This window comes from Protopterus annectens, chromosome 4.part1 (assembly GCF_019279795.1).
Source record: "Protopterus annectens isolate FY-2018-M chromosome 4.part1, PAN1.0, whole genome shotgun sequence".
NCBI lineage: Eukaryota > Metazoa > Chordata > Ceratodontiformes > Protopteridae > Protopterus > Protopterus annectens.
This window is the reverse complement of record NC_056734.1, coordinates 524,481,951-524,493,849: the sequence shown is the minus strand read 5'-3', so window position 1 is coordinate 524,493,849 and position 11,899 is coordinate 524,481,951. Positions and strand designations below refer to the sequence as shown.

The following is an 11,899-nucleotide window of genomic DNA, read 5'->3' as shown; positions in this document are numbered from 1 at the left end:
CAGTGCCACTAAAAAAAGAACAAAGAGACTTATAGAATTATAAGATGCAGAATAATTCATAACCTGCAAAATATTTTATTAGTGTAATGTAGTTATTTTCTATAAAAATAAAGTAAATAATTACATGAAAGAAGAATTAGAAAATTGAGTAAACTTAAAGGAGGGGTTAGTAGTTGAGTGTAGGGATTATGGAAAAACTTACTCAAGTAGAGCTGAGACACATACAGTGTGTTTAATACCATTTTGAGCTCATGCCAAGTTTCAGTATACCAACAATTTGTAATATTGTCTTTAGCTTGCAGAATGTATCTCTTTGATATAGCTGTGCCAAGCAGAGTTGTTATGAAGACTGTTTTTCAGTTTTTTATTAATTAAGTAAAACTTAGGATAACAGAAGGCTCATTGTTACAAATGGTCCACAAGAAGAACTCTGCTTCAGAATTTCTCCTTTATCTGGGCCCGAACTGCAGAAACTGAATTTAAATGGGATTCTTTTTTCTGTGTGCCACCGTCCACATAATTAATCAGACCAGAAGACAAGAGAAGGCAATACAGGGAACAGGAAGATTAATTCCCCTTCAACCCTTTTCCCAGTGATTATTCCCAGCTATCTGCCCTGTTAGATACATTGGTCCAGTGTTCTCTGCAGATAATTTCCATTTAACAGGAACATTTGAATGGAGGCTGAGCCTTGTGATGTCCTAATGGGGCTAAAGGGTGAACTGTAGACAGCAATAAATTATATATTAGAGTAGTAGGCATTGCCCTGAATGGTTAAAGTAGTTTCCAGTTTTATCCCTGTGAGGTGCAACGTCCAGAGACATTTTAGTATTGTCACCACCATTTCTCTGTCTTCCCTCTAATGCTCCTGACAGTTTATGTCCTCCTCAAGGAGCCAGTTAAGCAGAGGTCTAGATCCCACCCCCTCAGAAGGAAAGTAGCCCCGCTCTTCACTTGCCATGTTTATTTCTACTGTAAAATCACATTTACTGAATGAGATTAAATCATAACAGACAGCATGGTTGGCACCAGCCTCCCCCTCAAAAATATATGCTAGATACTCAAAGCTGAATGCATGTACTGGGTTGCCTTTCTGCAGTCTCAGAATAAAATCCCCTGACATTGTTGAGTTATTAGGATGTCATGTGTTGATCAGAAAACACATTATTTATTGTTCATTTTTTTGTAGTCCTTGAGAATTACATCAGGGTAGCTTACTCTATTACCAAATATTCTCAATCAGATATTGACTTATGTCTTTTCTGATTCTTTAAAGGAGAAAACTCACCAGTTAAATGGTTTCAGAGGGAAGAGCGGCAGGACAGTTTTTTCAGAGTTTCTGAGAGATCATCTCCTTTTGGGGCAGCATAAGCTGAATTAGAAAAAAAAAAGCTATGCAGAAAACAAGTGTGTGTGTGTGTGTGTGTGTGTGTGTGTGTGTGTGTGTGTGTGTCTGAGAGCATATAACAAGCCATTATAATCAGCTCTTTTCAAAGCAGGTGCAGTACATTTTGGGCAGTTTGTGTTTGTATATGTTATGGTTGAACTGTGTGAGTCCACTGAGAGTTACATTCTTTTCTTCAGGGAAACTTTAAGACTGTCATGTTGAGAGCCTAACCAAGGTCCTGCAATACAGATCATTTGGATTTTTATCTATCCATATCATAAAGGCACTGTGATATAAAAGATGATGAACTGTACATTTCACAGTCCAAGTGTTTAATGGTAAACCCACCTCATTTCATACACTCATGAAGTAACCCCACACTCACACATCAGAAGTGTATTACAAAAAATTAGCAAGACACTTACTTAAAACAAACTTCTGCATATTTCATATGTACATATACATCCCTACATGCACATGCACATAAACACACACACACATACGAGCAAAGCTGCTGAAATATGCGCGCATTTATAGTCACAGATAAAACAAATCCCTTACTGGTGCTCTGATGCCGCTCTCTTAGTTACAGAGACACACCCCTTCTGAGAGGGTCAAATAATATTAAACTGGCTCATTCTGAAGGACATCCTTTTTGTTGCTTGGGAGGGGAGCTCTGCAAGTGTCCAGGTGACGATGGTGTGCGCAATAACACCAGTTATGGAGTGGAGACACACACAAGAGAAATAATAAACTGCTTAACTATCTCCTTTCTCCATTCTGTAACAAGCTTTTGGTGAATAATATTCAGTGTCTTTGTCTTCTCCATATATACTGTTTTGTCACAAGCCCCCTGAGATCTTGCTATGTGGTTTTCTCCCTAGAATAGAAAAAAAAAAGATAAGAAGCTGAAACTAATTCTGGACAATGATCTGTTGACTAACAAGTAAACAACAGCAGTGTTAAGAGCATAGAGCACACATGAAATTAGTCTTCATATAAGCATATGTAATAAAACAAAAACATAATGTGTACTGCTGTGTATTACAACTAACTTTGCTGTATACTGATTTGTCAGATTTTTTTATAACTAAATCCAGTGGCAAGTTGGGGAAAGATCCATTCAGCTATTTAAATAAAATAACTGCTTCAATAAAGAAAGGTAAACAAATGACCACTTTTTCTTCCCTCACTAAGAAAAAAGTAAAAAAAAAAAAAAAAAACAATATGCTGACAAATTTGTAATGTTTCATGTTGAAATGGGGAATTGAAATTGAAAGTAAAAATTATACAACATGAATGATAAAATATTAAAAAGCAAATGCTGATCCAACAAGTGCCACTGAAATCTTATTGAGTCAAGCACTACTCCACACAAAATGTTTGTTAACTGCAGTAACATGCAGATGGGGGGGGGGGGGGGGGGGCAGGAAAAAAAGAAACAAATAAATTATAGCTGGCATCTTTATACCCGTATTTAGGGACAAAAATGTAAGACATCTATCATCCTGTATCAGGAAATACAATCACACAATCCAGTGAAGCAATGGTTAAAATACATCGTCCTGCAATGTAAACTAAAATATTAATAAAAGGAAAAACACAGCAGCAAACACACACACAAAGTGCAGTCATGCAGAGTTCTATTCAGTCATCATGACAAACATAGCCTAACAGAGATAAAATATATTGTAAAATAGAAAACTAAATGCAAACATAAAATACAGCCATCCCAAAGAAATCAGAATGATCTTTTATAAACTGTAAAAGTAAATATACATACAAAACTACATAACAGTATAAGCCAATAAAAGATAAAATATAATATCATACGACCACACTCAGTTACACAGCAGTAAGGAAAGTAGCTCTAACCCGAAGAAATATGATGGCACAGCTACAATGTAACACACACACACACACACACACACACACACACACACACACACACACACACACACACACACACACCAACAAGAACACAGAAGCAGTACAATAAAGGAATACAAGACTTCTGTCTACTGCTATACAACACAAATAAACATAATACATAAAATAAAAATCATTTCATACAAATAAATCATAGCAAAATGGATCCAAACAGTGTTTTAATAAGTGAGTCTGAAACAAACAGCGTATTTGAAAACCTTATGAATGACCAAGATAAGAGGAACAGTAAAAAAAGAAATGGAAAAAAAAACAGTCATACAAAGCTACCACAGTGGAAATGACTTACAGATCTACAAACATTACACCATCAAGTCAGCAACTATAATAAATAAACAAGAAACCTCAGCAATTCAACAAAAATGTATAAGAAAATAGAAAACTACCAACTGACATTACTAGAAATACAAAGAAATCAGCACAACTTAAACAATTCAAAGCTGCCACCAAAGAATACTTGAAAAGTCACTGGTCCTGTCACTGTACTGACCCTACTTAATCTTCCCTACTTTCCCCTCAGACTCTCTCCTACCTGTCCTCTAAATTGTTTTGCTCTACTGACCTCTTCCACTCTCTACCTCAGTGCTCCCCCCTCCCTTCCTTAGGACACTTACACCTTGTATCCCAACTAAGAACTGTTACCTCCTTACATTACTATTAAAAATTCAGGTAAGCAGATGAGAGGCAAGACACCAAGATAAAATCCAAAAATGTTATTGTTCACAAAAGGAGATGAGCGCTTTCGCGTGTGACAAAACTATTAAAAATTCACATCTCTCCTCTCACTCCCCTAGGAGCTCTACAACATTACCTTGTTACCACCTTGCCTTCCTTGATTTACAACATTGTCCCTTCATTGTTATATACTGCATCTTCACTATACTTTTATCAACACTGTTGCTATTTTTATATTGCTTCCTTATATTATTTTTGCTTTAATTTTAACTACTTATTAAAAATGTATTTTCTGAATAACTTGTTTAATAACTTAAGCTTAACCATTATTATAATGTTCATGGAGCTTTTCTCCCCGGGTCTGCGCTGAAAATGGGCTACTGAAGCTCAGTCAGACTATCCCGGTCAACAAAAGTAAAATAAAATAAGATAAATAAAATAAAAAGCATCAGAAAATAAACTTAGTGGACCATAAACATATTTAATGACTGTTTGAAACAAAATGTAGATTTTGCCACTTTTAATGCCTACAAACTTGCATAGCATATGACTAGAATTTTAGGCCACAATCAGAAACATAGTCAGAAATCAATTGCATCACTATCTATGTAAGCCTTAGTGGAAGAGTAAATAAACATTTAAATACCCCTTCTGTAGGCAGAAGCATAAACATAATGCAAGACAAAGATTTTCAGGCAGTAAATAATATAGTCAAGGGAGTCGTAAAAGAATACAGAAATTAGACAAGACATAAGTATGCACCATTTACATATGACAATAGTAGATCTGAGAATACTAAGAAACTTGGAAGCACTGAATCCCAGTAGAGCAAATTACTTAAAAGTGTGATTACATAACAATGTCAGTGACACTACAGGTAGCGCACTTGCCTTTCGTGCAAAAGGTTGTGGGTTCTATTCTCACAGCAGGTAGATGGATTACTGACACAGAGAGCAGTATAAGAGAGTGCTACACTCCTTGAGTGTGTTGTCCTTTGATTGAGATGTTAAACCGAGGTCCTATTTGTTTGAGTTGGTGGTTGCTAAGATGGATTCCAAAGATCTCATGGCAGCTGTTGAAAAGAGTAGGGGAAGTTCCCTGATATCCTGGTGAAATTTCCCTTAGTAGTATAAAAATACCACCTTGAGTCTCTCCTGAAAAGTGGCCACTACCTTAGTGTGACTAACTCCATCAACAAAGGGAAAATAAATATCCTGTTACACATTATCAGAAGAGTCACTCAAGGAATACATAGGTTCATAGGTAGGTACTAGGCTATTGGCCCTAGGGCCTATACAAGCCTAGCCAGCTTTCGCCATCCAAGAAAATAATTTTTATGTGCCCCTGTCAAGCAGAACCACAGAAGTGATCCCCAGCGTGAATTTCCTATTACCCATCCAATCATCAAGATTTTTCTTGTAGAGTGCTAATGAGGAGCTCTGTTTGACATAGATATTTAGTCTGTTCCAGAGTATGGGAAGTCTCTGGGACAGGAATCTATCCCTCCAGCATGTTCTGTTTATTGTGGTGACAATGTTTAGGTCCCTAGAGCGTGTAGCTCGGAGGGATTGGGATTTCCTTAAGTGGAGCATGTCCAACAGCTCTGGGTTTGACATAGCTTTGTATGTTAGGCAGAGATCGCCTCTGAGTAGGCGATATGTGACGGAGTAAAGCTGGAGTTTTTTGAGACGGTCTGTGTAAGGCATCTGTTTGAGGCCAGTAATCCTCTTTATGAGGTATTTTTGCGGCCTTTCCAGTTGTTGTAGATGTCTTGTGAGGTACATACCAAAAGGGGCGTTGTACTCTATAATGGGTCTAATGAGTGATGAGTAGAGGGGAACAATGACCTCTTTTTTTCTGGATGAGAAACCTTTTGTGATGAGGTGTGCCACGTAGAAGGATTTCCTGACCACTTTGGCGATGTGATTATCAAAGGAGAGACTACTGTCCACCTGTGTCCCAAGATCTCTTATCACACTTTCAGTGTTAAGTAGACTACCACCTATGTGGTAGTTCATGGGTACAGAATTTTTACCAAAGGGGATGACAATGCACTTTTTGGCATTGAGCTTGAGACCATGTCTTTGACACCAGGCATCTGTCTCAGTGAGGCCCTTTTGTAGGATGTCCACATCATTAGGAGTTTCAGTTATGGCTCCTAGTTTTCAGTCATCTGTGAATGTAGTTAGCCAAAGACCTTCTGTGTTAGCCTGTAAGTCAGAGAAGTAGATACCAAACAGGAGAGGACCCAGGACTGAACCCTGTGGTACTCCACTTGTCACTGGTCTGAAGTCTGATTTGGAGTCTGCTACTTTCACAGTGTGGGTTCTTTCAGTAAGCCAGTTGGCAACCCATCTTGTGACATAGGGATTTATACCTAGTTTAGTGAGTTTATCTATAATTCCAGAGTGGGGGATGGTGTTGAACGCCTTGGCGAGTTCTAGATAGGCTCTGTGAACCACCTTACCCTTATCTATGGCTTTGTTGACTACTTCAAGGAAGTCTATCAGGTTTAGGAGACATGATCTGTTTTTTACAAACCCAAACTGTGTGGGGTCCAGGGTTTGGAGATCTCCAATGTCTTTGTTTATGAGTTCCATGATGATACGTTCCATGGCCTTGCAGACGAGGCTCGTCAGGCTAATGGGGTGGTAGTTCCCGGGGTCTGTTGTGGCCCCCCCCTTTGTGGAGTGGGATAACTGTCGCGGTGTGCCATTCAATGGGCAGAAAGCCTGAGGTGAGGCTATGATAGAACATGGTACTTAGGTGGGGTGCCAGTTCATTCTGTAGTTCATGTAGAAGGCAGCCTGGGATGTTGTCAAGTCCCACGGATGCTGTGTTCTTGGCTTTGGAGAGTGAAGTTTTTACCTGTGTAGCCACGATTACAGGAACTTTGCATTCTTCTGGTATAAAGATGGGCCCTTTAGGGGGTGAGAGGGGGGGGGTAAAGTTAGTACTGAACCTATCTGCCAGGATGTTGGCAATATCAGTTGGTTCTGTATATTTAGTGTCATTGTGCTGTAACTCAGAGCAGATCTGAGTGTTGCCATTGAGATTTTTAACATAGCTATAGAATGCTTTGTGGTTGTCTTTAGAATCAGTGGCAATTTTGTTTTCATAACTAGCTTTGGAGGATTTTATGAGGGATCTCAGCTTCTTACTGAGGCTGACCAGGTCATTCCTCCAGTCGTGGGATTTTACTCTTTTTTGCAACAGTTTCTTTCTTCTGTTGTAGAGTTTGTTTATGGCAGAAGACCACCAGACTGGCTTCCTTTTTTGGGGGGATAGCATCTTGGTTCTGTTAGGGATAGCACAATCCAAGCACTTGTGTAAGTGCTTATAAAGTGCATTTGTGTAGGATTCAGCAGTCGTACCTCTATTATCCATCTGCATGGGTGTCATGAAGTTTGCCACTTCTGTCTTAAGAAGCGTGAAGTTGGCTTTGGAGAAATTTTTTACGGTTGTTTTCCTAATTGGGGGGGGGGGGGTCGGAGTGGGATGTGTATGTCTAGGGTGATTAGCTTGTGGTTGGATCTGACCAACGAGGAGCTGACCTCTGGTGTGGAACACCGGTCACCCATGTTGGTGATGACCAGGTCTAGGATATTGCTGCCTCTGGTGGGGGTGTGGATAAGTTGATCCAAAGCTTTGGAATTGATGATTTCCAGAAAACGTTGAGCAAAAGAGTTGGTACATGAGTAGTTTTCCCAGTTAATGGTAGGGTAGTTGAAATCACCCATTATTAGAGTGTTGGGTTGTACCTTAATATTTTCCAGTGTATCAAGAAAAGAGGAGTGGGAATCCTGGGGCATGGTGGGGGGTCTGTAGCAAGCTACAATCTGGATTGCGGTTTTGCCCAGAGTTAGTTGAACTTGGATAATCTCAGATGCATTATGCTGAGCAACTAGCTTGGAGGTGTGGATATCCTTAATGAATATGGACACGCCTCCACCTTTAGTGTTTCGGTCCGGGTTTGGTGGCCGAAAGGTGTGGTATGAATTATAGCCTGGTAATGCAGGGGTGCTCTCTGGAGCTTTGAACCAGGCCTCTGTCACTGCACAGATGTCACTGTTCTCCATTTTAAGGAGTGCCTCGAGTGAGTGCATTTTGAGGTTTAGACTTCTAGCATTGAGTAGCATTACCCTCAGATTTTGCTTGCTTGTACCTGTTACTGTGGTGAATTTGTCATTTGAACCTTGCCTAAAAAAGGCACTATAGGGGTGGCAAGAGCCTTTGCCCATATAAGTTCCCTTTTACTTAAACAGGTAGAACAAGGACTAAAATGAACAGCTAATACTTTCAGTGAAGAAAACAAATCTACACATATGTTCAGTACTCAATAAGTGTTCATGTCTGAACCAACAGGCCACATGCTAAGTACATAGCAATGTAACACAAATAATAAAATTAGTAGTAGCAGAAGAAACACTATTTTGCTATTAAAAAAAATTCCCACAGCACATCTTTAACAACATGACAACCTGCATGTTATGAAGCAAGATTGGAATTTTATTTATACAAACTACTCTCTCATACCCAGTGGTAACTCTACTGATAGAATGCAAATGAGAAATTATGACATTAACAAACCACAAATGAAACTTCACTCAAATATACTACAAACCAAATGTTGGAAACATAATATTAAGAACACCAAATGAAAAGAATCACTGGCCACTATCAGTGAAAAAAAACATGTCCACCACAATCAAAATAAGATGCAACACCGTAAAAAGAAGACAACACAGATAAAGGATGGCAAAATAGTTTACAACATCAACGTGGAGAAATGGATGATATCACAATAAGCTATGAACCTCCACACAAGAAAATGTACCAGAAAGATAACATACTGCCGAATGTAATAACAGAAAATGTGATCAAAACAATGGGCAGCTATTAAAATGCAATACCACAGATGACACCAGTTGCTGAAGACTTCTAAGTTATGAAACAGGCAACATAATACTTATAAAATACAATTACATAAGTGCAAAAAGAGAATGTAACAACAGAAATGTAGAAAGTACTAATCATTAAAAATATATCTTCATTTTCTCTTTCAAAACAGCTACAAGCAACAACAGGAGATGTGGGAAGACTGCTTTTTTTTAATTTATCTCAAATTATCCATAGAAGACTACTGCAGTCAGGATTCTGTCTGTCTGGCTGACTTCTTAGCAAAGAAACCAAGGGAACAACTTGATAGTGTAGCACTGTCTGTCTTTCTCCTCTGTTAAAAGAGCTTCCATATGTGCCAGGCCTGCATGTAGGTTATATAAATCTTCTATTATAGGAAATCTCTCTATTTCTTGGAGATAACTTTTTTTAGAAAGCAGTAAAACTGTCGCTAGCAACATTCAGTCATGGTTTATACAGTTTTTCATACCTGGAATCCCCATTAATAGTACTAGTGGAAATAATTCTATCCTACCTGGCCATGAGTCAGACAAAATAACTTGCAGTTGAGCCTTATATACTATTAACACAGAGCAGACCCAAAATATCTGCTCATGTGTCCCCCTCAGCCCCTCATCACTTTGCCCATATTGTCCCAACACTTCAGGGAGTAATATGTTAGCATCTACTAAGGGATGTAAAATACTTGTGTAGACATTTCCAGTCTAATATCCAAAATCTACATGAACAATTTGCATGTCAGGTATACTATTTGCACTTTTCACTTGTCTCATCAGTGTTCAGCTCCACCCATCCTCAGACTGGATCTTTATTGGCTCCATACTTGCTTATAAAGTCTGCTTAACAACCTGTCCGTGTGTCAGTCCTGCCATGTTATCTCTTGCAAAAATGTCCCCTACTCAGTTGTAGCTTGCATATTGGGACCTCCCGGTTCATTGCTTCAAATATTTACTTCAAACCTATGTGCACCAAGTAATCCTGCCCCTCACCACATACTGCCATTGGAAACATGTCCATGATATAAATGATTTTGCCTCCTGTACCTGACTTTAAATTTTAATCAGTGAATGTCTTTTTGACCACTCTCCCAAATGATCTACGCCATCTTTTATTTGGATAACCTATTGCTTGTTGGTGCTAGAAAATGTCTCTGTGGCTTCAATTTTAAGTTCTTCATTGCCAAATCCTGTGCCTGATTAATAGCATCATACAGTATGAGGTGTCTTACTGCATTCGTCTTCTTCCAGAAAGTTCAGCACAGAGCCAGTCTAGATGTTCACATCTAGGTTCAGGTACCTAAACATGCCAATTACAGAAAACCCTTACCTGTGTAGCTGAAATCTGCTGCCTTTACACATGATAACTTTCTTCCAGGGCAAGATTGAGTTTTTGTCCCACAGAAGGATAATTAATGAGTTTAAATCCAAAAATAAGCAATTGACTGAATGGCAGCCTGAAATGCATATATGGCTTGGGAGAGTAAAACATTTGCATGACAGAGACCACCTAGTCCGTTTCCGACATCTGCAGTTTCCATTTACTGATTAAATCCTACCATATCTTCTGCTTGTTATAGGAGATCCTCATCATCTCTGCTAGTGTAGATGTAATGTGGACCCTCAGGTATCTGACAGAAGAATCATATACTATCTTAAGCAGTATAGATGTACTGTAGATGTACCGGGTACTTAACAGAATCTTATCAATACAGCTAAATAAACTGTTCCTGTAAACTTTGCATTTGAACAAAACTGCCTGCTACAATTTGGGATTCAGTCACATTAACTTTATAACCAAAGAAAGAACCAGATTATCCCAGGATCTAAAATAATTTAAAACTGCCTAACTTGGTATACCATATTTACCAGAAGTTCATCTGCATATGATGAAAGCATTACCTTTCATCCAGTACTTATAAATTCCTGATCTCAGACATATGAAGTGCTTCCATCAATGTCTGTGAGTACAGAGACAGAAAGGGAGAGTCTGGAGAATCTAGCATACTCTTTTGAATAAAACATACACTGATAACTTGTAGCTGCATATGTGTAAACATATCCATCAAAATGACCATAATATAAAATGTTCCAAAATACTCCCAGTGTTTTCACCTCTAGAATAGATCTAGATTCCTGATCAACACCTCCTACCACAGTTATAAAAGGTTTCAATTGCATGCTAATAGCATCATTCCTTCATGGATGCTAACAGTCTCTAACATTTCCTTTAAATCTAACAGGGTGGTGTCTGGTGGACAGTACATATTAGCATACCTCTCAACTGTCCAGTTTTTCACAAAATGTCCAGATTTTTGCCTCATATTAATTTCTTGGTTTGTTCCTCTTAAAGTTTGTGGTTTTCTGGCAAATCACCGAGGATTAAAGTCATTAAATAATGACAGACACAAGTTTCAGACTTCAAATCGTTTTGAAAATGCATGCTAACACAAAACCTGTTCTTCTAGTAATTTTCTAAGTTTATTAGAGCGAAATGTAAACTGTATCCTTATTTTTTTGGGCCTTTGTTCCACCATTATTTTTATTTTTGTCCTGATTTGTTGCACTCTAGGATGAGAGGTATGCATAATGGCCACTGTGAAGAATGTGCCTTCCAACTTTACTGCCACAGATTTACCTCATTTATCTGACTGATGAAATAGATCCTGGAACATTACCTCATAAATCAGTGTTGTCCCATTTGATTCTCAACATGCGTGAATGGGCGTACCTTCGTTGAAGGTTGTGCGTCAGGGCAGGCAACTCGGCATGTAAAAATCTACTGCCAATCATTAGCGTACCGGAGTTCTGCTGTGACGACCCCTAACCAGGAAAAGCCGAAAGACACAACAAGCACTGCTCTCCTTTTTTTGTCCTTCATAGGAAGATCAATACATTAAAAAAGCAGCTTCTCCAGTCTTATATGTTCTACTTGAGTCAGTGGTGTCTCCAGCAACATTACTAGCCAGGGTGA

At 38.7% G+C, this 11,899-nt stretch overlaps 1 protein-coding gene across 1 annotated transcript in view; it reads right to left on the bottom strand.

The window, feature by feature from the left end:
- SNED1 (sushi, nidogen and EGF like domains 1) overlaps positions 1-11,899 on the bottom strand; it is a 1,598,911-nt gene that overhangs the window by 1,265 nt on the left and 1,585,747 nt on the right. The window contains exon 32 of the mRNA XM_044070335.1: positions 1-2,267. This exon is cut by the window's left edge and continues 1,265 nt beyond it. Coding sequence (XP_043926270.1) covers positions 2,230-2,267 — 38 coding nt within the window. The 3' untranslated portion in view covers positions 1-2,229. The remainder of the gene's footprint in view (positions 2,268-11,899) is intronic.